The following is a 23,523-nucleotide window of genomic DNA, read 5'->3' as shown; positions in this document are numbered from 1 at the left end:
AGACTGTGACCTGAGCTGAAATCAAGAATTGGCCATTTAACTGAGTGAGCCACCCAGGCACTCCTCTTTCATGATCTTTTAAAAATTTATTATTAATAAACTTTTATTTTTTTAACTTTTTAAAAAAGATTTTAGTTATTTATTTATGAGAGAGAGAGAGAGAGAGAGGCAGAGACATAGGCAGAGGGAGATGCAGGCTTCCTGCAAGGTGCCCAAGCAGGACCAGGATCACGCCCTGAGCCAAAGGGAGTCGCTCAGGTGTCCCTATTTTATTTTATTTTTTTAAAGATTTTATTTATTCATGAGAAGAACAGATTGAGAGGCAGAGAAATAGGGAGAGGCAGAAGCAGGCTCCCTGTATGGAGCCTGATGCAGAACTCATCCCAGGACCCAGGGATCACACCCTGAGCCAGAGGCAGACGCTCAACCACCAAGCTACTCAGGGGTCCCAATAAACTTTATTTTAAAGAGTAGTTTTAGGTTTGCAGAAAATACACAGTTCCCATATCCCCATCCATCCCCTCCCCACTGCACACAGTTTCCTGTATTTTAACATCTTGTATAATATAGTATATTTGTTATAATTTGGAACCAATAGGGAAGCCTGGGTGATTCAACGGTTGGGCGCCTGCCTTTGGCCCAGGGCATGATCCTGGAATACCAGGATCGAGTTCCTCACCGGGCTTCCTGCACAGAGCCTGCTTCTCCTTTTGCCTATGTCTCTGCTGCTCTCTCTGTCTCTCATGAATAAATAAATAAAATCTTAGAAAGTAATAGTAATAATAATTTGGAACCAATATTGATTCATTATTATTATCAATTAATCGTGGGCCCATTTTCTGTATTGTGCAGTTCTATGGGGTTTGACAAATGGTGCTGATGCATATAGTATTGTGCTTTTATTTGTTTAAGTTTATCTCTATCCCCAATATGGGGCTTGAACTCACAGCCCTGAGATCAGAAGTTGCATACTATTCCGACTGAGCCAGCTAGGTGTGTTGTGTTTTTAATTCCATGTACCAGTTGTTATTGCTGGTGTATAGGAAAGCACTTGGCTTTTGTATATTAATCTTGTATTCTGCTGCTTTGGTAAAATTGCTTATTAGTCCCAGGAGTTTGTTGTTGTTATTTGGGATTTTTCTGTGTAGACAGATAGTCGTGTCATCTGCAGACAAAGAGTTTTATTTCTTCCTTCCCAATCTGTATACCTTTTATTTCCTTTACTTGTCTAACTGGTTTAGCTAGGATTTCCAGTACGGCATTGAAGAGTTGTGGTGAGAAGGGCATCTTTGTCTTATTCCTGATCTTAGGGGGAAAGCATCTAGTTTCTTGTCTTAAAGTATGATGTTCACTGTAGGTTTTTTGTAGATGTTTTTTATCAAGTTGAGAGAATTCTTCTTTGTTCCTAGTTAGCTGAGAGTTTTTATCAAGAATGTGTGTTGAATATTGTCAGATGCTTTTTATCTGTTGGTATGATCGTGATTTTTCTTCTTTAGTGTGGTGATGTGATGGATTTTATTAATTGATTTTCTCAATGTTAGATCAGCCTTGCATAACTGGTTGCAGTGAGGATTTTTGCATCTATGTTCATGAGAGATACTGATGAGCACAAGGCAAGCTAAGGGCAAAGCACAGGCTGACGCCTCGCAATTCCCACCCCCACTCCCAGGTGGGATGTGTGTGACATTCCTCAGGCACTCCTGGCTGCCCTAAAACTAAGGGAAGGAAAAAACAAATGGTTAACTAACAGAGATCACAGTCCTTGAGTCTCCCATCAGTTTATAAATGTTTTAGTCATTTACAAGAAAAAAGCATACTTGGGCACTTGGGTGGCTCTGTCGGGTTAAGCAGCTGCCTCCATTCAGGTCGTTATCCTGGGGTCCTAGAATGGACCCCTACATCAGGCTCCTTACTCATCTGGGAGTTGGCTTCTCTCTCTGCCCCTCACCCTGCTCATGTTCTCTCTCTCTTTCTCTCTCTCAAATAAGTGAAAAAAAATTTTTTTGAAAAGCATTCTTATCAATAACCTAACTTCAAAAGGAAACTCCCCAATTATCTTAATGTTAATACTTCACTAGAGGGAAAAATAACCTTAACTTGACTAAGAAAAGGTCCTCTTTAGCATATGAAAGTTCTTTTGAAAACCTCCCTTTTTTCTTACCTCCTCCAACTCCCCAGTATATATTTAGTCACAACTCACAACCCTGGTGCAGTAGCTCTTTCTGTAGATCCTGTCCTTGTGCTTTAATAAAAATCACCATTCTGGGGGGATCCCTGAGTGGCTCAGCGGTTTTGGCATCTGCCTTTGGCCCAGGGCGCGATCCTGGAGTCCCGGGATCGAGTCCCGCGTTGGGCTCCCGGCTTGGAGCCTGCTTCTGTCTCTGCCTCTCTCTCTCTCTTAAATAAATAAATAAATCTTAAAAAAAAAAAAAATCACCATTTTTGCACCAGAAACATTTCAAGAATTTTTTTCTTGGTCATCGGCTCTGGACCTCACCGACATTCAAAAACTACATCAATACTGTTTGAGTTTTCCTTTCTTGAAATGTCTTTGTCTGGTTTAATTTACTTTTTTATTTTTAAAGATTTATTTATTTATTTTAGAGAGATGGAAGAGAGTGTGCACACATGAACGAGGTAAGGGGTAAATGGGAGAAAGAGGATCCCAAGTAGACTCTGCTGAGTAGGGAACCCGATGTGGGGCTCCATCCCACCACCCAAGAGATCATGACCTGAGCCAAAACCAAGAGTCGGAGATAGAAGTGGTTCCTTCCTCTTTTATCTTCTTGAAGAGATCGTAGAAAATTGATATCATTTCTTCCTTAAATGTTTGATAGAAAGACGCCTGGGTGGCTCAGCGGTTGAGCATCTTCCTTTGGCTCGGGGTGCAATCCTTGAGTCCCACATTGGGCTCCCTGCAAGGAACCTGCATCTCCCTCTGTCTGTGTCTCTGCTTCTTTCTTTCTGTGTCTCTTATGAATAAATAAATAAAATCTTTTATTTTACTTATTTTTTTTTATTATTCATGATAGAGAGAGAGAGAGAGAGAGGCAGAGACACAGGCAGAGGGAGAAGCAGGCTCCATGCACCGGGAGCCTGACGTGGGACTCGATCCCCGGTCTCCAGGATCGCGCCCTGGGCCAAAGGCAGGCGCCAAACTGCTGCGCCACCCAGGGATCCCTAAATAAAATCTTTTTAAAAAAATGTTTGATAGAATTCGCTACTGAAGTCCTTTTTTTTTTATTTTTCTAAGATTTTATTTATTTATTTGAAAGAAAGCAGGCGGGAGAGAGCTCACAGCAGTGGGGGGAGGGGCTGAGGGAGAGATAGAAGCAGGCTCCCTGCTTCAGGACCCTGGTATCATGACCTGAGCTGATGGTTTTGTCAGTTAAGCTTAACTGACTGAGCCACCCACTAGTGAAATCTTTTGTATCCAGCGTGTTCTGTTTGGGAAGATGATTAATTATTGACTCAATTTTTTTAATAGGTACAAGCCTTTATATAGTTCTATACACGTTCCTCCTTAATGTAAGTTTTGGTGGGTTGTCCCTTTCAAGGAATTGGTCCATTTCATTCAGGTTACCAAATTGGTAGGCAGAGAACTGTTTGTTTGTTTTAAGATTTTATTTACTCAGAGAGAGAGAGAGAGAGAGGCAGAGACACAGGAGGAGGGAGAAGCAGGCTCCATGCTGGGAGTCCCGGGACTCCAGGATTGCGCCCCTGGGCCAACTGCAGGCGCCAAACCCCTGAGCCACCCAGGGATCCCCTATAGAGCTGTTTATAATGCATCTCCACACACTGTACTTGGAACCTTTTAAAAACACAGACTAGGGATCCCTGGGTGGCGCAGTGGTTTGGCGCCTGCCTTTGGCCCAGGGCGCGATCCTGGAGACCCGGGATCGAATCCCACGTCGGGCTCCCGGTGCATGGAGCCTGCTTCTCCCTCTGCCTGTGTCTCTGCCTCCCTCTCTCTCTCTCTCTGTATGACTATCATAAAAAAAAAATCTTTATAAAAATAAAAACACAAGACTATTTCTTGCTCATCTTTGTATCTTCCTACCACCTACTTTATAGGTAGGAACTCAATAAATGAATGATTTGAATTAACAAGAGGTTTAGTAGAATTTACCTATCAAATAGGTATAGATAAAGGATTAAAGCTATTTTGGATGCTCAGGCTTATTGGCTTTTTACTTAGTAAATATGTGGAAACTACTTTCTTAGAGCTGGGAAACAGGAGTGCAAGAGCACCTGATTCTGTGGGGTCCCAAACTTACCAGGTTTCAGGCACTGGCCACTGACAAAATCCAAAGGCAGAGAGACGAGTGGTAGTGAAACAAGAAAGAAATTTATTTCAGGGAGGCCAACGTTGGAAAGACAGTAGACTAGTGTTTCAGACTGTCTCCAGAGTGTGGAAAATACTTCCAGGTTTATTTAAGGAAAATGTGGGGCACAAGTAGGTGGGTGTGTGCAGGTAGGCAGTGAAGGTCAAATTGATCATTGTCTTTGAGTGAATTATGCGCTGGGTTTTGCTGGCTCAGGGTAGTCCTTATTGCTTAAGGGGCTTTGCCCTCAGGATGTTTTGCCTGAGCCAGGAAACAATCTGGAAAGAAACTGACTAGAAAGTGAGGTCAAGATGGAGGCAGCCAGGGACCCCTGGGTGGCTCATTTGTTTAAATGTCTGACTTCAGCTCAGGTCATGATCTTTGTGATCCTGGGCTTGAGCCCAGAGTTGGGCTTATCATTCAACAGGGAGTCTGCTTGTCCCTCTGCCCTTCCCCCTGTTCTGTGTCTTGTCTCTCTTTTCTTTTTCTTTTCTTTTTTTTTTTTTTTTTAAGGTTTTATTTATTTATTCATGAGAGACACACAGAGGCAGAGGCACAGGCAGAGGGAGAAGCAGGCTCCATGCAGGGAGCTCGATGCAGGAGTCCCCAGGATCACACCCTGAACTGAAGGCAATGCTAAACCGCTGAGCCACCTGGGCTGCCCCTCTTTTTTTTTTTTTTAATTCACTTATTCATGAGGGAGAGAGAGACAGGCAGAGACACAGCAGAGGAGGCAGAGACACAGGCAGAGGGAGAAGCAGGCTCCATGCAGGGAGCCCGACATGGAACTGGATCCTGGGTCTCCAGGATCAGGCCCTGGGCTGAAGGCGGCACTAAACCGCTGAGCCACCCGAGCTGCCCCTATTGTCAGCATTTTTTTTTTTTAAGATTTTATTTATTTATTCAAGAGAGACACACAGAGAGAGGGAAAGTGAGCAGAGACTTGGCAGCGGTAGAAGCAGGCTCCATGCATGGAGGGGGACTCGATCCCGTGACTCGATCCTGGGACTCCAGGATCACACCCTGGGCCAAAGGCAGGGGCTAAACTACTGAGCCACCCAGGGATCCCTCAGCATTTTAATAGTAACATGGTAGTGACTATTTTGTTTGATGCAGTGATTAAGAGCACACGCATTGGTAGACGGGGTTCAGTTTCCAGTTCTGCCTCCCAATAGTTTTGTGATCTAGAGCAAATTGCTTAACCTTTTTTTTTTTTTAACCTTTTTCTTTGAAGAGAAAGCGCGTGTACAAGAGAGTGCAAGAGGGGAGAGGAAGAGAGAGATGCCTGCTTCCTGCTCAGCAGGGACCCAACAACTTGGGATAATCCCAGGACCCTAGGATCACAACCTGAACTGAAGGCAGATAACTGAGCCACCCAGGCGCTCCTCTTTATTTATTTATTTTACTTAAGCTTTTTTTTAATGTGTTAATATGTGCCTTTTAAGTCATTGTAAGGATTGAATGAGTTAACCCACGTAAAGTAGTTAAAATAATTCCTAAAATATATTAATAAATGTTCAGTAAACGTTTGCTGTTAAGTGAAGCATAGCATATCATGGGTTAGGTGCATAGACTTGGAAGGCAGATTCATAGGATTTGAATTCTGTCTTTGCCACTTACTAGTTGTAACCTCATGTGACTTAACCTTTCTGTGACTCATTTTCCTTCCTATAGAAATGTGGGAAAGAGTATCTACCTTATAGTTCCTGGCGCAGTATCAGAGCTATAAAAATATTGTTTATGGAATCTGAGAAGTTCTATTTTAGTACATGTATGAACTTTCTGTATGACTTTTAAAAAGATTGGTCAGAAGCCATCTTTTCTGTTAAACAAAATCTTCAGTAATATTTCTTAGATGATAAAATGCAAAATAAAAAGTAGATGGGAGGCAGCCCAGGTAGAGCAGTGGTTTAGTGCCGCCTGCAGCCCCAGGGCCCTGGAGACCTGGGATCGAGTCCCATGTCGGGTTCCCAGCATGGAGCCTGCTTCTCCCTCTGCCTGTGTCTCTGCCTCTCTCCCTCTGTATCTCTCATGAGTAAAAAAAAAATAAAAATAAAAAATAAAAATAAAAAGTAGATGGGGGTAGGCAAAATGAATGGAGTCAAAAGGAACAAGTTATAAATCATGAAGATGTAATTTACAGCATGACAACTATAGTGAAAAATATTCTATTGCATATTGGAAAGTTGCTTAAATATTACATCTTAAAAGCTCTCACAGCAAGAAAGAAATTTCTGTAACTGTATGATGTTAGATGTTAACTGGACTTACTGTGGTGATCATTTCACAATATATACAAATATTGAATCATGTTGTACACCTGAAACTAACATATGTCAATTATACCTCAATTTTAAAAAGTAGTAGAGTATTATTATTTTTTTAAATAAATTTTTGGTGAGATTTTCCGCCCTCCCCCCCCCCCCCACCAGAGGGCATCTGACAATGTCTAGAGATGATTTTGGTTTTTATAACACTGGAGATGGGTGTGGGTGGAGTATGCAGGCATTTAGTGGATAAAGGCCACAGATGCTGCCAAATATCCTACCATGCACAGGGCAGCCTACACAACAAAGAATTATACCTCCCCAATTGTCAGTAGACTGAAGTTGGGAAAGCACTGATCTGGACCAAAAAGGTAATGACTTCCCAAGGTCACATATCTGCTAGAATCTTAAGTTAGAAGTGTGTCTAAACTGTGGAACTGGAGGCATCTCTCAGTTCAGGATCCTTTACCTAGAAATTTATGTAAATTTTTAGAAACGTTATAGTAGTGGTTAATTTTCTTTTTTTGTGTAGGGTTTGTGAAACAGGATCTGACAACCAACCTCTTAGTGATGATCGACAAAGAAATTGTGAATATTTTGTTGACAGCCTTTTTGAGGAAGCTGAGAAGGTTGGTGCCAAATGTATGTCTCCCACCGAACAGAAGAAACAGGTAAATGTCCATAACTTTTTTCTCATTCAGTGTTTCTCAAAACAGGGACTATGTTTTGGGTCCACAAGGTCAAAACTGTTTTCATAGTAATAAGATACTATTTATCTTTTTCACTGTTGATTTTGCACTGATAGTGCAAAAGCAATGGTGGGTAAAACTGCCAATGCCTTGGGAGGGATGAAGGCTGTAACACCAAACCATACTAGGAATTATTGTGGTTTTTGCTTACACATGGTGGGGGGCACACTAGTTGCTATTAAGAGTGTCCTTGATGGGGTCCCCTGCGTGGCTCAGTGGCTCAGTGGTTGAGCACCTGGTTCTGCTTTGGATCAGAGCATTATCCTAGAGTCTCTGGATCAAGTCCCACATTGGGCTCCCCATGGGGAGCCGGCTTGTCCCTCTGCCTGTGTCTCTGCTTCTCTCTCTCCCTCTGTCTCCCATGAATAAATAAATAAAATCTTTAAAAAAAAACTGTCCTTGATGAAACCAGTACTGGGTCAACTTTATAAATATAAAACAGCATATGTGAGAAGAGTGCGTTCGAAATAGATGGCTGAAAACCTTGCAAGCCTAAATTTGCCTTTATGCTGCCCTCACATTTGATTGATAGAATGCTGTTCTGGTATCTGAGCCTTTGTTGTGTGTGTGTGGGGGGGGGTTGTTTTGTGTGTGTGGGGGGGTATTTTGTTTTTTGTTTTAAGATTTATTCTTAGAGAGTGTGCGTGGGCAAGTGGGGGGTGGGTGGGGTGTGGGTGGGGGGACAGACGGAGAGGAAGAGAAACCATCCCACGCTGACTCCACGCTGAGCAGTGAGCCTGTTGTGAGACTCCATCTCATTCATGACTCTGAAATCAGGACCTGAGCTGAAACTAAGGTCAGTGATTAACCCCGAGCCATCTAGGTGCTCCATGGTATCTGAGCCTTTGTAGGTGCCGCATTATTACTCCCTGAAAGCTCTTAGAATCTTTGATCTTATATTCAGTCTTTTTACTCAATTTTCATTTTCAGCTTCTAAGAGCTCTTTTGTTCCCTGAATATTCCTTCCCTTTCAGACATTATATTCTCCCATATGAGTGTATTATCAATTTTAGATTTTTGTTTTTAAGTTTCTTTCTTTTTCTTTTTTTTTTTTTTTTAAGTAGGCTCCGTGCCCAGTGTGTAGAGCCCAACATGAGGCTGGAACTCACAACCCTGAGATGAAAACCTGAGCTAAGATCAAGAGTCTAGGCACTTAGGGGTATCTGGGTGGCGCAGTGGTTTAAGTATCTATCAGTTTCAGTCATGATCTGCGGTGGAGGGAGGGGGGTTGTTGTGGGATTGAGCCCCTCATTGGACTCCACAGTCAGCGTGTAGTCTGCTCAGGACTTCCTCCACACCCCCTTCCCCACCCTCCCATGCTCTCTATCTCTCAAATAATTAAATCTTAAGAAAAAGAATTGGACCAAGTGAGCCATCCACGCATCTGTATTTTTCAGTTTTGTTTGTTTTTCTCAGTGGTGGTTTTTTTTTTTAATATTTTATTTATATGTTCATGAGCAACACAAAGAGAGAGGCAGAAACATAGGCAGAGGGAGAAGCTGGGCTCACCCCAGGAGTCCCATGTAGGACTCAGATCCCAGGATCACAACCTGAGCCAAAGGCAGATGCACTCAATCACTAAGCCACCCTTTTTCTCAGTGTCTTTTTTTTTTTTTTAAGATTTTATTTATTTATGAGATAGACACAGACAGAGGGAGAAGCAGGGTCCTGGCAGGGAGTTCCATGTGGGACTTGATCCCAGGACTGGGATCACACCCTGAGGCCAAGGCAGATGCTCAACTGCTGAGCCACCCAAGTGTCCCTTAAGTGTCCTAATCTTGACCTCAGCTCAGGTCTTTTTTTTTTTTTTTTTTAAGATTTTATTTATTCATTTATGATAGACATAGAAAGAAAGAGAGGGGCAGAGGCACAGGCGGAAGGAGAAGCAGGCTCCACGCCGGGAGCCTGACGCAGGACTCGATTCTGGGGCTCCAGGATCATGCCCCAGGTCAAAGGCAGGTGCCAAACCGCTGAACCACCCAGGGATCCCCCTCAGCTCAGGTCTTGATCTCATACTGGGCTCCATGCTATGCTTGGAGCCTACTTTTTTTTTTTTTTTTTAAAGATTTTATTTGAGACAGAGAGTGAATGAGAGGAAGAGGTAGAGAGAATCTGAAGCAGATTCTGCACAGAGCCTGACTTGGGGTTTCATCCCACAACTGTGAGATCATGACCTGATCCAAAACCAAGAGTCAGCCCCTTTAACTGACTGAGCCAGCCACCCAGGTCCCCCTGCGTGGGGGTCTCAAGGAAAAAACAAAAAAGTGTGGATTCAAGCCCACAGCTCCACCCTCTATTAACTGTGTGACTTTGGACTATTTATTTATTTATTTATTTATTTATTTATTTATTTATTTATTTTAAGATTCCATTTATTTATCCATGAGAGACACACACACACACACAGAGAGAGGCAGAGACACAGGCAGAGGGAGAAGCAGACTCCATGCAGGGAGCCCAACGCGGGACTCGATCCCGGGTCCCCAGGATCAGGCCCTGGGCTGAATGCAGCAGTAAACCGCTGAGCCACCTGGGCTGCCCTACTTTGGACAATTTAATCAATCTTCTGTGTTTCTATTTCTGTCTATATGAAAGGAATAATGATAATACCTACCTTGTGTAGATTTTGGGAGGAGTAATTAAATTTATATAGGGAAAATACTTTAAACAGGATTTGTTACACACTTAGTACTTAGGTAGATGTGCTAATAATATATACCATCATTATTAAGGTTATTTTCCCTAACATGTTTTTTAAAATATTTTATTTATTTATTCATGAGAGACAGAGAGAGAGAGAAAGAGAGGCAGAGACACAGGCAGAGGGAGAAGCAGGCTCCATGCAGGGAGCCTGATGTGGAACTCCATCCCAGGTCTCCAGGACCACACCCTGGGCTGAAGGTGGCACTAAACCGCTGAGCCACCCGGGCTGCCCGGTCTGATACCTTCTTAAACAGCTTTTTAATCAGTCCTGTGTTTTGCCTAAGGTAGTCTTGAATTAAGTAAACTCTGCCTAACATGAAGCTCAAACTCACAACCTGGAGATTAAGACTCTTCATGTTCTACAGACTGAGCCAACCAGAGACCCCAATATACATTATTTTTTTATATTTTATATATGAAGTTTGCTCTTGAGAATGATACATGAAATTTTGCAGAGGATGTGGGGGTTGGCAGAAGGTGGTCAAAACTTCCAGTTATAAATAAGTACTGGGGATATGCACAATGTGATGACTATAGTTAACACTGCTCTATGATATAAGAAAAATTAAGAGAGTGAATCCTTGAAGTTTTCATCACAGGGAGAAATTTCTTTTTTCTTTCTTTTCATTGTATCTATATGAGGTGATAGAATCGAGCTGAACTTATTGTGGTAATCATTTCACAATATCTGTAAATCCAACCATAATGCTGTATGCATTAAACTTACATAGTAATATGTTTATCTTTCTCAGTAAAACTGGAAAAAAATTGTAGTTGTGTTTGATAATAGATACTGACTAAACTGTGGTAATCATCTAGCAATATATGCAGCTACAAATCATTATGTCTACACCTAAATCTAGCACAATGTTATATGTCAGTTATATCTCAGCTTTAAAAAAATTTTTCAGGGCAGCCTGGGTAGCTCAACGGTTTAGCACTGCCTTCAGCCCGGGCCTGATCCTGGAGACCTGGGATCGAGTCCCACATCAGGCTCCCTCCATGGAGCCTGCTTCTCCTTTTGCCTGTGTCTGTGCCTCTCTCTCTCTCTCTGTGTGTCTCTCATGAATAAATAAATAAAATCTTTAAAAAAATTTTTTTCCAAACCTTTAACTTGGTATGTTTTATTAACATAATACATTTTGTTTCTTATTGCTTTGCAGGTTGATGTAAGTATAAAATTATGGAAAAATGGATTCACAGTCAATGATGATTTCAGAAGTTACACTGATGGTGCAAGTCAGCAGTTTTTGAACTCTGTCAAAAAAGGGTAAGCAGGGATCCCTGGGTGGCGCAGCGGTTTGGCGCCTGCCTTTGGCCCAGGGCGCGGTCCTGGAGACCCGGAATCGAGTCCCACGTCGGGCTCCCGGTGCATGGAGCCTGCTTCTCCCTCTGCCTGTGTCTCTGCCCCTCTCTCTGTGACTATCATAAATAAATAAATAATAAATAAAGAAGAGCTCCTTTAAAAAAAAAAAAAAAAGGGTAAGCAGGATTACCAGCGTGGCTCAGTCAGTTGAGTGTCTGCCTTTAGGCCAGGATGATCTCAGGGGTCCTGGGATCAAGCCCTGAGTTGGGCTTCCCGCTTGGTGGGGAGCCTGCTGCTCCCTCTCCCTCTGCCCCTCCAACGTACTTGTGCGCTCTCTCTCTGAAATAAATAATAAAATCTTAAAAAAAAAAAGGATAAGTAGTTTTTGTAAGTAGAAGGATTATCTTAGGCATGTTTCATTTGGAAAAAATCCATATTACTGCATGTAACTATAGTTGGTATGAATCCCAGAAGCAGTATAAAAATATGGATAAATTTCATTATGTGATTATTAAAAACATATATACCAAAAGACACTTAAATGTAGTCAAAAGATAAGTGCTGGACTGGGGATACTTGTTACATGTATAAAATGCAAGTAGAATATATACAGAGTTATTACAAATCAAAAAATGTAAATATTTTATACCATTTTGTACCATTTTATCTACTTTATTATTATTATTTTTTTAAGATTTATTTATTTATTCATTAGAGACACAGAGAGAGGCAGAGACACAGGCAGAGGGAGGAGCAGGCTCTTCATAGGAGCCAGGTGGAAACTTGATCCCAGATTCCGGGATCATGACTTGAGCTGAAGGCAGCCACCCAACCGCTGAGCCACCCAGGTGTCTCTATTTAATCTACTTTATAACAGAATAGCATGCATTTGGTAAAAATGAATGATGTTTGTGTATTAACGTGAAAAGATTTCTATGGTATACTGTTTTTAAAAAGCAGTTTGTAGAATACTGAATAGTATATATAGATCAGTACCATCTGTGGAAAAAATAATTATATGGAGTTTTACTGTATATGTAGAGAAAATCTAGGAGTTGCAGCACCAAAGTGTTTTGGGTTTTTGTTTTGTTTTTTTTTTGTTTTTGTTTGTTTGTTTGTTTGTTTTGTTTTTAAGTAAGCTTTTGGCTCAACATGGAGCTTGAATTCATGACCCCAAGATCAAGAGTTGCATGCTTGGGGGGCCTGCCTGGCTCTGTTAGTGGAGCATGTGACTCTTGATCTTGGGGTTTTGGGCCCAAGAGATTGTGACTTGGGCCCCATGTTGGACATAGAGATTACTTTAAAAAAAAAGTCACAAACAGATGGAGTCTGCTCATCTCAAGTTTACATTATTCCAAAGAGAAGCATCTTGCTATACTAGAGAAAGCCCCAGACTGAGTCCACATCCTATCTCTTTTAATTTGATCTTTCTGTTAGTATGAAATGTAAAAACTTTTAAAAAATTCTGCATGTTTTATATTTGATTTTGTTATATCTAGAGTAAATCTATCTTTTTTTTTTTTTTTTTTTTTTTTAAGATTTTACTTAGCCATTCATGAGAGGGACACACAGAGAGAGTCAGAGACATAGGCAGAGGGAGAAGTAGGCCCCATGCAGGGAGCCCAATGTGGGACTCTATCCTAGACTCTGGAATCATAACCTGAGCCAAAGGCAGACGCTCAACCACTAAGCCACCCAGGCGTCCCATATATTTTAATTTTTTTATATTTTCACTTAAAAATGGAAATGAGAGCCTGATTTTTCTAGCACATTTTTAGTTTTATTCAGACACCTATAAAATGATCAAATTGTTTAAATTTAGCAGTAGTCATCAAATATTTTATGACTTTCATACTATTCTAGGTACTACTGCATAACTCAAGCTGTTCATGAATTTGTAATTTTAAAAATTACTCTGTATTCTTTGGTTCTTGGTATTCATATTATTTGACTATATTATTTTAAGAACATTTAGTTTGGGGGCACATGGCTGGCTTAGTCATTGAAGCCTCCACTGTTGATCTCAGAGTTGTAGGTTTGAGCCTCATATTGGGTATAGAGATTACTTAAAAACAAAATCTTTACTGGTGCCTGGGTGGCTCAGTTGGTTACGTGTCTGCCTTTGGCTTAGGTCATGATCCCAGGGTCCTTTGATCAAGCCCTGCATTGGGCTCCCTGCTCAGCAGGGATCCTGCTTCTCCCTCTCTCTGCCACTTCCCCACTTGTTCTCTCTCTCACTCTCTGTCAAATAAATAAATAAAATCTTTTTTAAAAACTAAATTAAAAATATTAGGGGATTCCTGGGTGGCTTAGCAGTTTAGTGCTTGCCTTTGGCCTGGGGCGTGGTCCTGGAGTTGGGGGATAGAGTACTGCATCAGGCTCCTTGCATGGGGCCTGCTTCTCCCTCTGTCTGTGTCTCTGCCCCCCTCATAAATAAATAAATAAAATCTTTAAAAAATTAAAAAATTTAAAATTACATTTAGTGTTTATTGTGAAGATTATATGCCTCTTGTTTCTATATATTTTTAAATTCTGTTTGTGTACAAAGTAAGTTTTTCAGAGAAAGAAAAAACGTTGGGAGCTTTATTACTTTGTTTCTTTACCTTTCAAGGGAATTACCTTTGGAATTACAGGGAATTTTTGATAAAGAGGAGGTGGATGTTAAAGTTGAAGACAAAAAAAATGAAGTATGTATGTCCACGAAGCCTGTGTTCCAGCCCTTCTCAGGGCAAGGTCACAGACTGGGAAGGTAAGTAGGCTCGTGATCTGTCCTTTCCATACACAACTTGACTAATATTCAGCTTGTCATTATTTTATATTGTCAGTATTTTCTATATTATCATTTCTCTCATTGGAAATGAGATTTTTCATGTTAACTTTTATGAGGAGTCCTAACTCTTATTTACCTTAGTGTAAATTAACATATACTGACAGTACATTAAGAAATCATGGAGGCGGGATCCCTGGGTGGTGCAGCGGTTTGGTGCCTGCCTTTGGCCCAGGGCGTGATCCTGGAGACCCGGGATCGAATCCCACATTGGGCTCCCAGTGCATGGAGCCTGCTTTTCCCTCTGCCTGTGTCTCTGCCTCTCTCTCTCTCTCTCTGTGTGACTATCATAAATAAATAAAAATTAAAAAGAGAAAAAAGAAATCATGGAGGCTTTTTTGTTTTTTTTTTTTGTTTTTTTTTTTAATTTTTTTTAAATTTTTTATTTATTTATGATAGTCACAGAGAGAGAGAGAGAGGCAGAGACACAGGCGGAGGGAGAAGCAGGCTCCATGCACCGGGAGCCTGATGTGGGATTCGATCCCGGGTCTCCAGGATCGTGCCCTGGGCCAAAGGCAGGCGCCAAACCGCTGCGCCACCCAGGGATCCCATGGAGGCTTTTTTGATGTAACCAAATTAAAAGGACCTAGATTATTGAGGACCTTAGGCAATTCATGGGCAAATCTTTTTTCTCTTTTGCACCTACCACATGAGCATTGCCATTAATGTTACAGAGTACATATGCTAGCTTTTGAATATAGGGTACATTTTATAATTACCAGTGCCTTCAACATTATATTCTGTGATAAGTATCTGAATTTGAAGTAATAAAAATGAAGAAATGCGTGATAAAGTTAGTATCCCTATCAAAGCCTTTAATTGTCAAATTTACAGTCTTTATCATATGTAAGTAGGTTGGGTTTTTTTTTTAAGATTTTATTTATTTATTCATGAGAGACACATACACAGAGAGAGAGAGGCACAGACACAGGCAGAAGCAGGCTCCATGTAGGGAGCCCAAAGTGGGACTTGATCCTGGGTCTCCAGGACCACACCCTGGGCTGAAGGTGACGCTAAACTGCTGAGCCAGCGGGGCTGCCCTCTAAGTAGGCTTTATGACAGTATACAAAGAGGTTAGATATGTGGTCAGTCTTATGAATTCTCATAGATTATCCAGATTGATAAAGATATCTGTATATTCATCCACACATATAAAAATATTCAGATGTGACTTTCAGAATAATCAGGATATACTTTGCTTCCTCCCCCCTCTCCCGCCCCCCTTTCTAACACAAGGACTAATTTCTATAGAGAAACACAGGGCTCAGACTCAACTGAGCTATCCAGCACATTCCCCCCTGCCTTTGTTTTCTTTCTTTTTTCTTGGCCTGTTTTTGTTTTTGAGAACTTCTAAATTCTTATAGAAATTTTAATCTGGGGAATAGTACATAAAAGTAAAGTTTACAGATATGTCAGCCCTATAAAATTGTCTATTCTGTAAGACATTATTTGAATAATTACTCACAATATGTTTACGTAGCACTCTACAGTCTTACAAGTTACTTGGATATGCATAATTTCATTAGGTTCCTACATTCATCATATATGATGGACATAAGTAATATTATATCTTTGTGTTTTTATTGAGCTGTGACTTAATAAAATCTTCCTAAAAGGTATACTTTTTTTTTTTTCTAAAAGGTATACTTAATGTAAAAGTTTTATAGTAATTGTTCAGTGATTAAGTTCTGCTTAATAACGATATTCATCTAACTTTGTTGTCTGGCTTTTCTTAGTGCCACACCAAAAATTGTTTCTAAGTCAAAGAGTATTGAAGTTGAGAATAAAAATAATTTGTCTGTTGTTCAACTAAACAACCTGGAACCCATCACTAATGTACAGATCTGGTTAGCCAATGGAAAAAGGATTGTCCAAAAATTTAACATTTCTCATAGGTGAGTCTTCCATTTCGTTATTTGTCTGAATTTTTTCATGTTTAAATTTCTTTTCAGGTCATTCAGCAGTTTTTAAGAATTAACCAAGAATCTACCAGTTCTCTAAACATAATATATCTTGATAGTAGAAGTTTTGGAAATTAATGAAGTATTTTCAGTTTGTTTTATGGATTATCATTTTTTTATCATTTGGTTTTCCTGTATAACTAGATACATAATTATTATTTTATTTAAGATTTATTTATTTATTTTAGGGGGTCCCTGGAGAGAGAGAGAGAGAATCTCTTAGGACATACTAAAAATAATTACTTTATGGGGCACCTGGGTGGCTCAGTTGGTTAAGTGTCTGCCTTCGGCCTCAGGTCATGATCCCAGGGTCATGAGATCGAGTGTTGCATCAGGCTCCTTGCTCAGAGGGGAGCCTGCTTCTCTCTCTTCCTCTGTCTTCTACTTCCCCTGCTTGTGTGTGGGCTCTCTCTCTCTCTCACTCTCTGTCTCTCTCTGTCTCTCTGTCAAATAAATTTTTCAAATCTTAAAAAGAATAATTCTTTTAAAATTACATATCTAGGGCAGCCCGAGTGGCTCAGCGGTTTAGCACCACCTTCGGCCCAGGACGTGATCCTGGAGATCCGGGATCGAGTCCCACCGTTGGGCTCCCATGGAGCGTGCTTCTCCCTCTGCCTGTGCCTCTGCCTCTCTCTTTCTCTCTCTGTGTCTGTCTCTCACGAAAAGATAAATAAAATCTTTAAAAAAAAATTATATATCTAAGGGGCTCCTGGGATTGAGCCTTGTTTTGGGCTCTCTGCTCAGTGGGAAGTCTGCTTTTCCCTCTCCCTCTGCCCTTCTCTCTGCTCATGCTCTCACGTGCTCTCTCTCTCTCTCTCTCTCAAATAAATAAAATCTTTTTTTTTTTAATAAAATCTTTAACAAGAAAAAGATTCTCTCTCCCCCTCTCCTTCTGCCCCCCCCTTTACTATACACACACACACACACACACACATATACACTAACCCAGAATATATACCAGTATATTTATGTGCCTTTACTTGATCATCTCTCTTTCCTTTTGTGCAAGAGATGCTGTATTCTGAATGTTGTGTTAATGATTTCTGCTTTTATTTATAATTTTATTAAGTACATATGTATATTAGAAAATACTGAATTGCTTTGCTCATTTTCAAATAATTAGATTTTTTTAAGATTTTATTTATTTGTTCATGAGAGACACAGAGAGGGGCAGAGAGACACAGGCAGAGGGAGAAGCAGGCTCCATGCAGGGAGCCCAATATGGGACTTGATCCCAGAACTCCAGGATCACGCCCTGAGCCAAAGGCAGACGCTGAACTGCTGAGCCACCCAGGCATCCCTCGTTTAGATTGTAAAGCAGTCATAAATAGGGCTCCTGGGTGGCTCAGTCAGTTAAGTGTCTGGCTTTTGGTTTCTGCTCAGGGTATAGTTTCAGAGTCATGAGATCAAGCTCCGAGTTGGTCTGAGTCTGTTTGAAATTCTTTTCCTCTCCCTCTGTTCCTCCCCCCACTCCCACTCCCTCTCTCTAAAATAAATTTTAAAAAAAAATCATGAACATACAGAAAAGTTTTAAGAACACTATAAAAAATATTCCCCTTAAAAACAAAAAATTCCCCTTAGCCATTCAATAGTAAGTTACCAGTCTGATGACCCATCACTCAAAATACCTTAGTGTGTATTTCCTACAAACAGATATTATCCCTCTAACCATAGTTCAGTCATCTGAGAATAACATCGATATGCTTCTATCAGCTAATTTTTGGGGCCTATTCAAAGTTTGCCATTTAATCTGATATCATTCTTTTTACCCAAATGCCTTTCAGAGTCACACATAACATTTAGGTGTCATGTCTCATTTGAATTAATAGTTCCTCAGACAGAGAAACCTGATTCCTTTTACTGGACAATGGTATTGAGAAGCCAGGATCTGAGTAGCAGGGATTCTCACTGCTTGATTTTCCTACTCCCAGGCCCTCTCAGTGGAGAGAGCTATAGGTGTATATGCACGTATATCCATATACATACATAACCATTTTTTACATCTTTATTTTTTATGTCTTTGCATAATGAAAAGCATGAGTTCACATAGATACCTCCAAACTCAGTATACCAAAAATTGGCTTTAATTTTTTTAATTCATTTATTTTTTTGGCGGGGGTGGGGGTGAACAGGGGGGACGGGCAGAGGGAGAGGAAGAGAAATCCTTAGACTCCCCACTGAGCATGGAGCTGATGGGGGTCTCGATCCCAGGACCCTGAGATCAGGACTTGAGCAAAAACCAAAAGTCAGACACTTAACCACCTGAGCCACCCAGGCACTCCTCACTTATTCTTAATGGATTTACTGATTGATTGATTAATTCTCCTCTGGATAACCAGTCTCTTTTTTCCCTGTTGGCACCTCCCCTACATGAAGACTCCATCACTCTCCTTGGGCTTTAACTATCCTGGTTGAGTTCCCACTGCATTTCCCTTCTTTCTGCTGAATTTCTGACACATCATGCCAATGATCTCTTCACCCTCTTTGGCTCTAACACTCTGTGATCCCTTTTCTCCCCCATACCTGTTTACATTTCTTCACCCCTTTCTGGTTCTCACATGCTGCAGTTGGCTTCTCCTCTGTAAGAGGCTCTTTCTGTTCTGCTTGAGACAGCCCACTCCAGGCCACTTCTCCTACCCCTCAATTTAGATATATTCCTCAACCCACTTGGTTTCTGACGCTCCTTACCTCCTTCTACAGGGATGCCCTCCTTGTGCTTCTCAGGCTCTGACACAATGCAGATGGGCAGCTTTCCTGTACAGATACCTTCTTAACTGTGCTTAGACTGATCCCCTGTTCTGGTCCACCTTAGCTCCATATCATTTCTCCCATTTTCTCCTCTACTAATGGCTTTTGGATGAAGTTCAGTAAGGAAACAGAAAGCCTGTTTTGCTTTTTATTTAAAATTGACATGAATGGAATCATGTTATACTGCAACTTTTTTTAAGACTCATCCAAAAAGAAACTCATCCATGTTGATGTGTATAGCTGTATCTCATTTATTTTCATTATTATACTATAATCTATTATATGAAATCAATTATACATTCTATTTTTATTGGTAATGTCCAGGCTTAAATTTGTTTATATGGATATATCAGTCAGCATTGCTCAGTAAACATCCAGAAAAATCTCATGGCATGGAATAATACTTCTTATGTGTCAGCTCATGTGGCTTTGCTGATCTCAGCTGGGCTCATTCATATGTTGGCAGGTCATCTAAAGGAGCCCTAATTTAAGCTACAGGTCTGAGTCTAGGTCTACTTCTTGTGACTCTCATCCTTGAATCAGCACCCTACTTGTCTGTGTTCTCAAACAGGCTGAGGCTCAAGGCTGGTTCCACCAAGCACATTTACTATCACTCTACTAACATCCCATTGGCTAGAGCAAGTCACATGATCAAGTCCTGTTAATTGCACTGTTTGTGGAAAAAACTTCTTTCCTGACCCAATTGCTATGTCATCTTTTTGTAAAGCAGATGATCTCTTCTGGACTCTGCGTTCTGAGTGGGTCCATCTAGCTTTCCTTTTGCCAACTGCACATTCTCTTAATTACTTAGTTTTTAATAAATTAATTTACTGCTTTATTTTCCACCTTATTTTATCAGTTACCTGTAAAGCTGTGCTAAAATCTACAGGTATAATTGTGGATTTGTCTATTTCTCCTTTCTTTCTTTTAACATTTACTGTTTTTTTGTTAAAGCTATATAGTTAAGTCTGTACAGAGGTAAAATTTATGTGTTTAAATGTGTTTTTTGTAAAAAGTTTTGAATGTAGTTTTTATATCTAGGTTAACAATCTTTTTTGGTTCCTATTTTGTGCTTTTGGGTTTTGTTTTTAGTTACCACCTATTGAATGTTTTCTATATATCAGGCTTTCTTCAGGGTATTTCACTTACATTATTTCTAAATGGCAAACCACCTTAGCTAGAATCAGAAAGGTGATGATCATAATAATAGAAGCCAAAAGAGAGAGAGAGAGAATGTCCTCCTTATCACGTTGGTTTTCTAGCATGTCTTTTTTTTTTTTTTTTTTAAGATTTTATTTATTTATTCATGAAAGACACACGCAGAGGGAGAAGCAGGCTCCATGCAGGGAGCCTGACGTGGGACTCAGTCCCAGGTCTCCAGGATCAGGCCCTGGGCTGAAGGCAGCGCTAAGCCACTGAGCCACCCTGGCTGCCCAAGACATACTGTTTTATCATTTTCCCAGGATCGTGCCCTGGGCTGAAGGCGGCACTAAACCGCTGAGCCACCTGGGCTGCCCCCACCCCCTGGCTTTTTTTGTTTTGTTTTGTTTTAAGATCTAGCATGTTTTCATAGATGTCCATGAGAAAGGCAGTTAGGGGGTGACCTCTGACTTGGTTGTAAATCAGATAACTGATTTAACAGATTGGGATATTTGGAAAGACCACTGTTCTGTAAAATCCCTTTCAAATAGTTGCATGCACTTTCATGCACTAGTTTGATTATTTCCACAGTGTACTGGACTTCTCTCTCCAATATAGCAATTATCATTACAGCCAGTAGTGTTAGAGATTATGAAGTGTCTTTGGTTCTAGACAAAGGTGTTTCTTATATGCTACTTAAGAAATGGGTCGACAGGGCAGCCCAGGTGGCTCAGTGGTTTAGCGCTGTCTTCGGTCCGGGGTGTAATCCTGGGGACCCGGATCGAGTCCCGCATCGGGCTCCTTGCATGAGACCTGCTTCTCCCTTTGCCTGTGTCTCTGCCTCTCTCTCTCTGTGTCTCTCATGAATAAATAAATAACATCTTAAAAAAAAAAAGAAATGGGTCGACATATTGCATCTCACTATCCCAAAATTTAAATCCCTGAATAATCCATTGTTGATGTTGCCAGCTATGATAATTCTTTGCATCCTGATCTTATCACAATAAACTCAAACTCCTCAGATGGATCTTTTTTTTTTTTTAATTTTTTTTTATTATTATTTATGATAGTCACAGAGAGAGAGAGAGAGGCAGAGACACAGGCAGAGGGAGAAGCAGGCTCCATGCACTGGGAGCCCGATGTGGGATTCGATCCCGGGTCTCCAGGATCGTACCCTGGGCCAAAGGCAGGCGCTAAACCGCTGCCACCCAGGGATCCCCCTCAGATGGATCTTTTAGCCATTCCACTAATACTGTGGTGATAAACTTCATAGTTTTGGGGCTGTTTTTCAAATATTGCAGTGATGTAGTTCATTTTCTCATGTCAGTCACTTTGAGTGACTTTAAGAGAACTTTCTGAGAATGCCATACTCTGTGATTGGCTGCATTTAACTCAATAGCATCTCTGGTTAATTTAAAGGCTCTTTCACTTCTGGGGCGTCAGTGGCTCAGTTAAGCATCCCTCTTGATTTCAACTCGGATCATGATCTTGAGTCTGGCGTAGGGCTTTGCACTCAGCAAGGAATCTGCTGGAGATTCTCTCTTCCTATCTCTCTCTCCCCCTCCCTGCTCTTGTGTGCACAAGAGCTCTCTCTGTGTCTCACTCTCACTCTCTCAAATGAATAAATCTTTAAAAAATAAAGAAAAGCTCGTTCACTTCTTTCATCACTGCATAACAGCCCCAAAATAAACAAATCTAAATTTTTCACTATAAATGATCTGGACCACTGGGTTGAGGTCATCATTCTGCTCTTCCCTGTGTAGGACATAGGTGGGCGAGTCCAGGCTCAGGAACCCACCACCATCCATAGATGTGCCACTAGTTCTCTGGTCTCAGCTGCCATAGCTTCTTACTGCTGTTGCTGCTAGGGCAGTGGCAGCTCTGGGTCACCGGGCTCTCTGTCCTGAGCTGGAAATAGTCATCATCTCATCTTGCCTCAGTCCTCAGCGGAGGTGGCTCACACTTTGTTTTTTAGTTTTATTTTTTAAAAGTTTTTTTTTTTTTTTAAGATTTTATTTATTTATTCATGAGAAACACAGAGAGAAGGCAGAGACACAGGCAGAGGGAGAAGCAGGCTCCCCGCAGGGAGCCCGATGTGGGACTTGATCCTGGAACTCCCTGATCAAGCCCTGAGCTGAAGGGAGATGCTCAACTGCTGAGCCACCCAGGGATTCCCTCACACAGAGTGGCAATTAATGAATTTTAGTGAATTGATTGGGAGAATTCTGCCTTTCATGATACGACATATCTCAATTCTGAATTGCACATCTTTTCACATTTTAGCATTTCTGAAATGGAGGTTTATCCTAAAATCCATGGTTGGCTGCATGGCATTCTTTATACAATTGGTTATTTTTTTTTTTTAAGATTTTATTTATTTATTCATGAGAGAGACACAGAGAGAGGCAGAGACACAGGCAGAGGGAGAAGCAGGCTCCATGCAGGGAGCCCGATGCAGGACTCGATCCTGGGACTCCAGGATCACACCCTGGGCTGAAGGCAGGTGCCAAACCACTGAACCACCCAGGGATCCCCACACAATTGTTTTTGACTTAGCACCTGCCTCAAAGCATGCAGAACAAGTGTCAGCTGAACATAAAACATCTCAGAGACAGTAGTCTTTTTTTAAAGAAATTCTTTATCACCAACACACCTGTTAATACAGAGGGCTGGTATTATATGCAAAAACATGTACCGCGTATTGACCGAATCAAAAGTGATTCGAAGGACTTGAGTCTGAACAGTGTTCAACCATTAGGAATGGCTTAACCATTTGATTCTAATAGAAGTATATGCTTGATTTGAGAAATGTTTACATGAGATTAATTCTGCTTTCAATAAATATGAGATAAAAATTCTGAGTGTTAACATATTTGTCATAATCTAGATTTTTTAGCAATATATAAAATGTCTTAAAATCAGTAGCATCTTAGTTGTAATGAACTCTGTATGCGTTCTCTAAATACATACACATATACTCAAGTGAACATAACTCTACCTCCAAAATTTCAATTATTGTATGATAGTGTTGATTATACTAACTGAAATTTTACCCACACTAAGTTAAGAATTTTCCTAATTGTTTTTGAAACACAGCATGACCTGATACTTAAGAGATAGAGCCGGGTCTACATAGGTTACTAGTGTGACCATTTCTGATCCATTCAGAGCCAGATATAGGTATATAAACTTCCTGTTACAGGAACTTTCAGATACATACACACAAAAAGAGAAGTTACAGTGATCCTTCACTGAGTTCCACCGAACTATTTTCAGGCAAATCTAGACTTTGTATAGTTTCTTATGTAAATATTTCAATATATATCTCTAAAAGATAAGTACTCTTTAAAAATGTAACCATGGGGGATCCCTGGATGGCTCAGTGGTTTCGTGCCTGCCTTTGGTCCAGGGCGTGGTCCTGGAGACCCGGGATCGAGTCCCACATCGGGCTCCCTGCATGGAGCCTGCTTCTTCCTCTGCCTGTGTCTCTGTCTCTG

At 40.9% G+C, this 23,523-nt stretch overlaps 1 protein-coding gene across 3 annotated transcripts in view; it reads left to right on the top strand.

Moving 5' to 3' along the window:
* The window catches only part of UBXN2A (UBX domain protein 2A), a 42,852-nt gene that overhangs the window by 15,595 nt on the left and 3,734 nt on the right, over positions 1 to 23,523 (top strand). For all 3 annotated transcript variants that reach the window (XM_026014946.2, XM_072767580.1, XM_026014945.2), the window contains exons 3-6: positions 7,125 to 7,263; positions 11,208 to 11,314; positions 13,962 to 14,099; positions 15,914 to 16,072. In XM_026014946.2, coding sequence (XP_025870731.2) covers positions 7,125 to 7,263; positions 11,208 to 11,314; positions 13,962 to 14,099; positions 15,914 to 16,072 — 543 coding nt within the window. The remainder of the gene's footprint in view (positions 1 to 7,124; positions 7,264 to 11,207; positions 11,315 to 13,961; positions 14,100 to 15,913; positions 16,073 to 23,523) is intronic.

The sequence above is a fragment of the Vulpes vulpes genome, chromosome 8 (genome assembly GCF_048418805.1).
Source record: "Vulpes vulpes isolate BD-2025 chromosome 8, VulVul3, whole genome shotgun sequence".
Lineage (NCBI taxonomy): Eukaryota > Metazoa > Chordata > Mammalia > Carnivora > Canidae > Vulpes > Vulpes vulpes.
The sequence above is the reverse complement of the archived record's forward strand: the minus strand, read 5'-3'. Positions and strand labels throughout refer to the sequence as shown.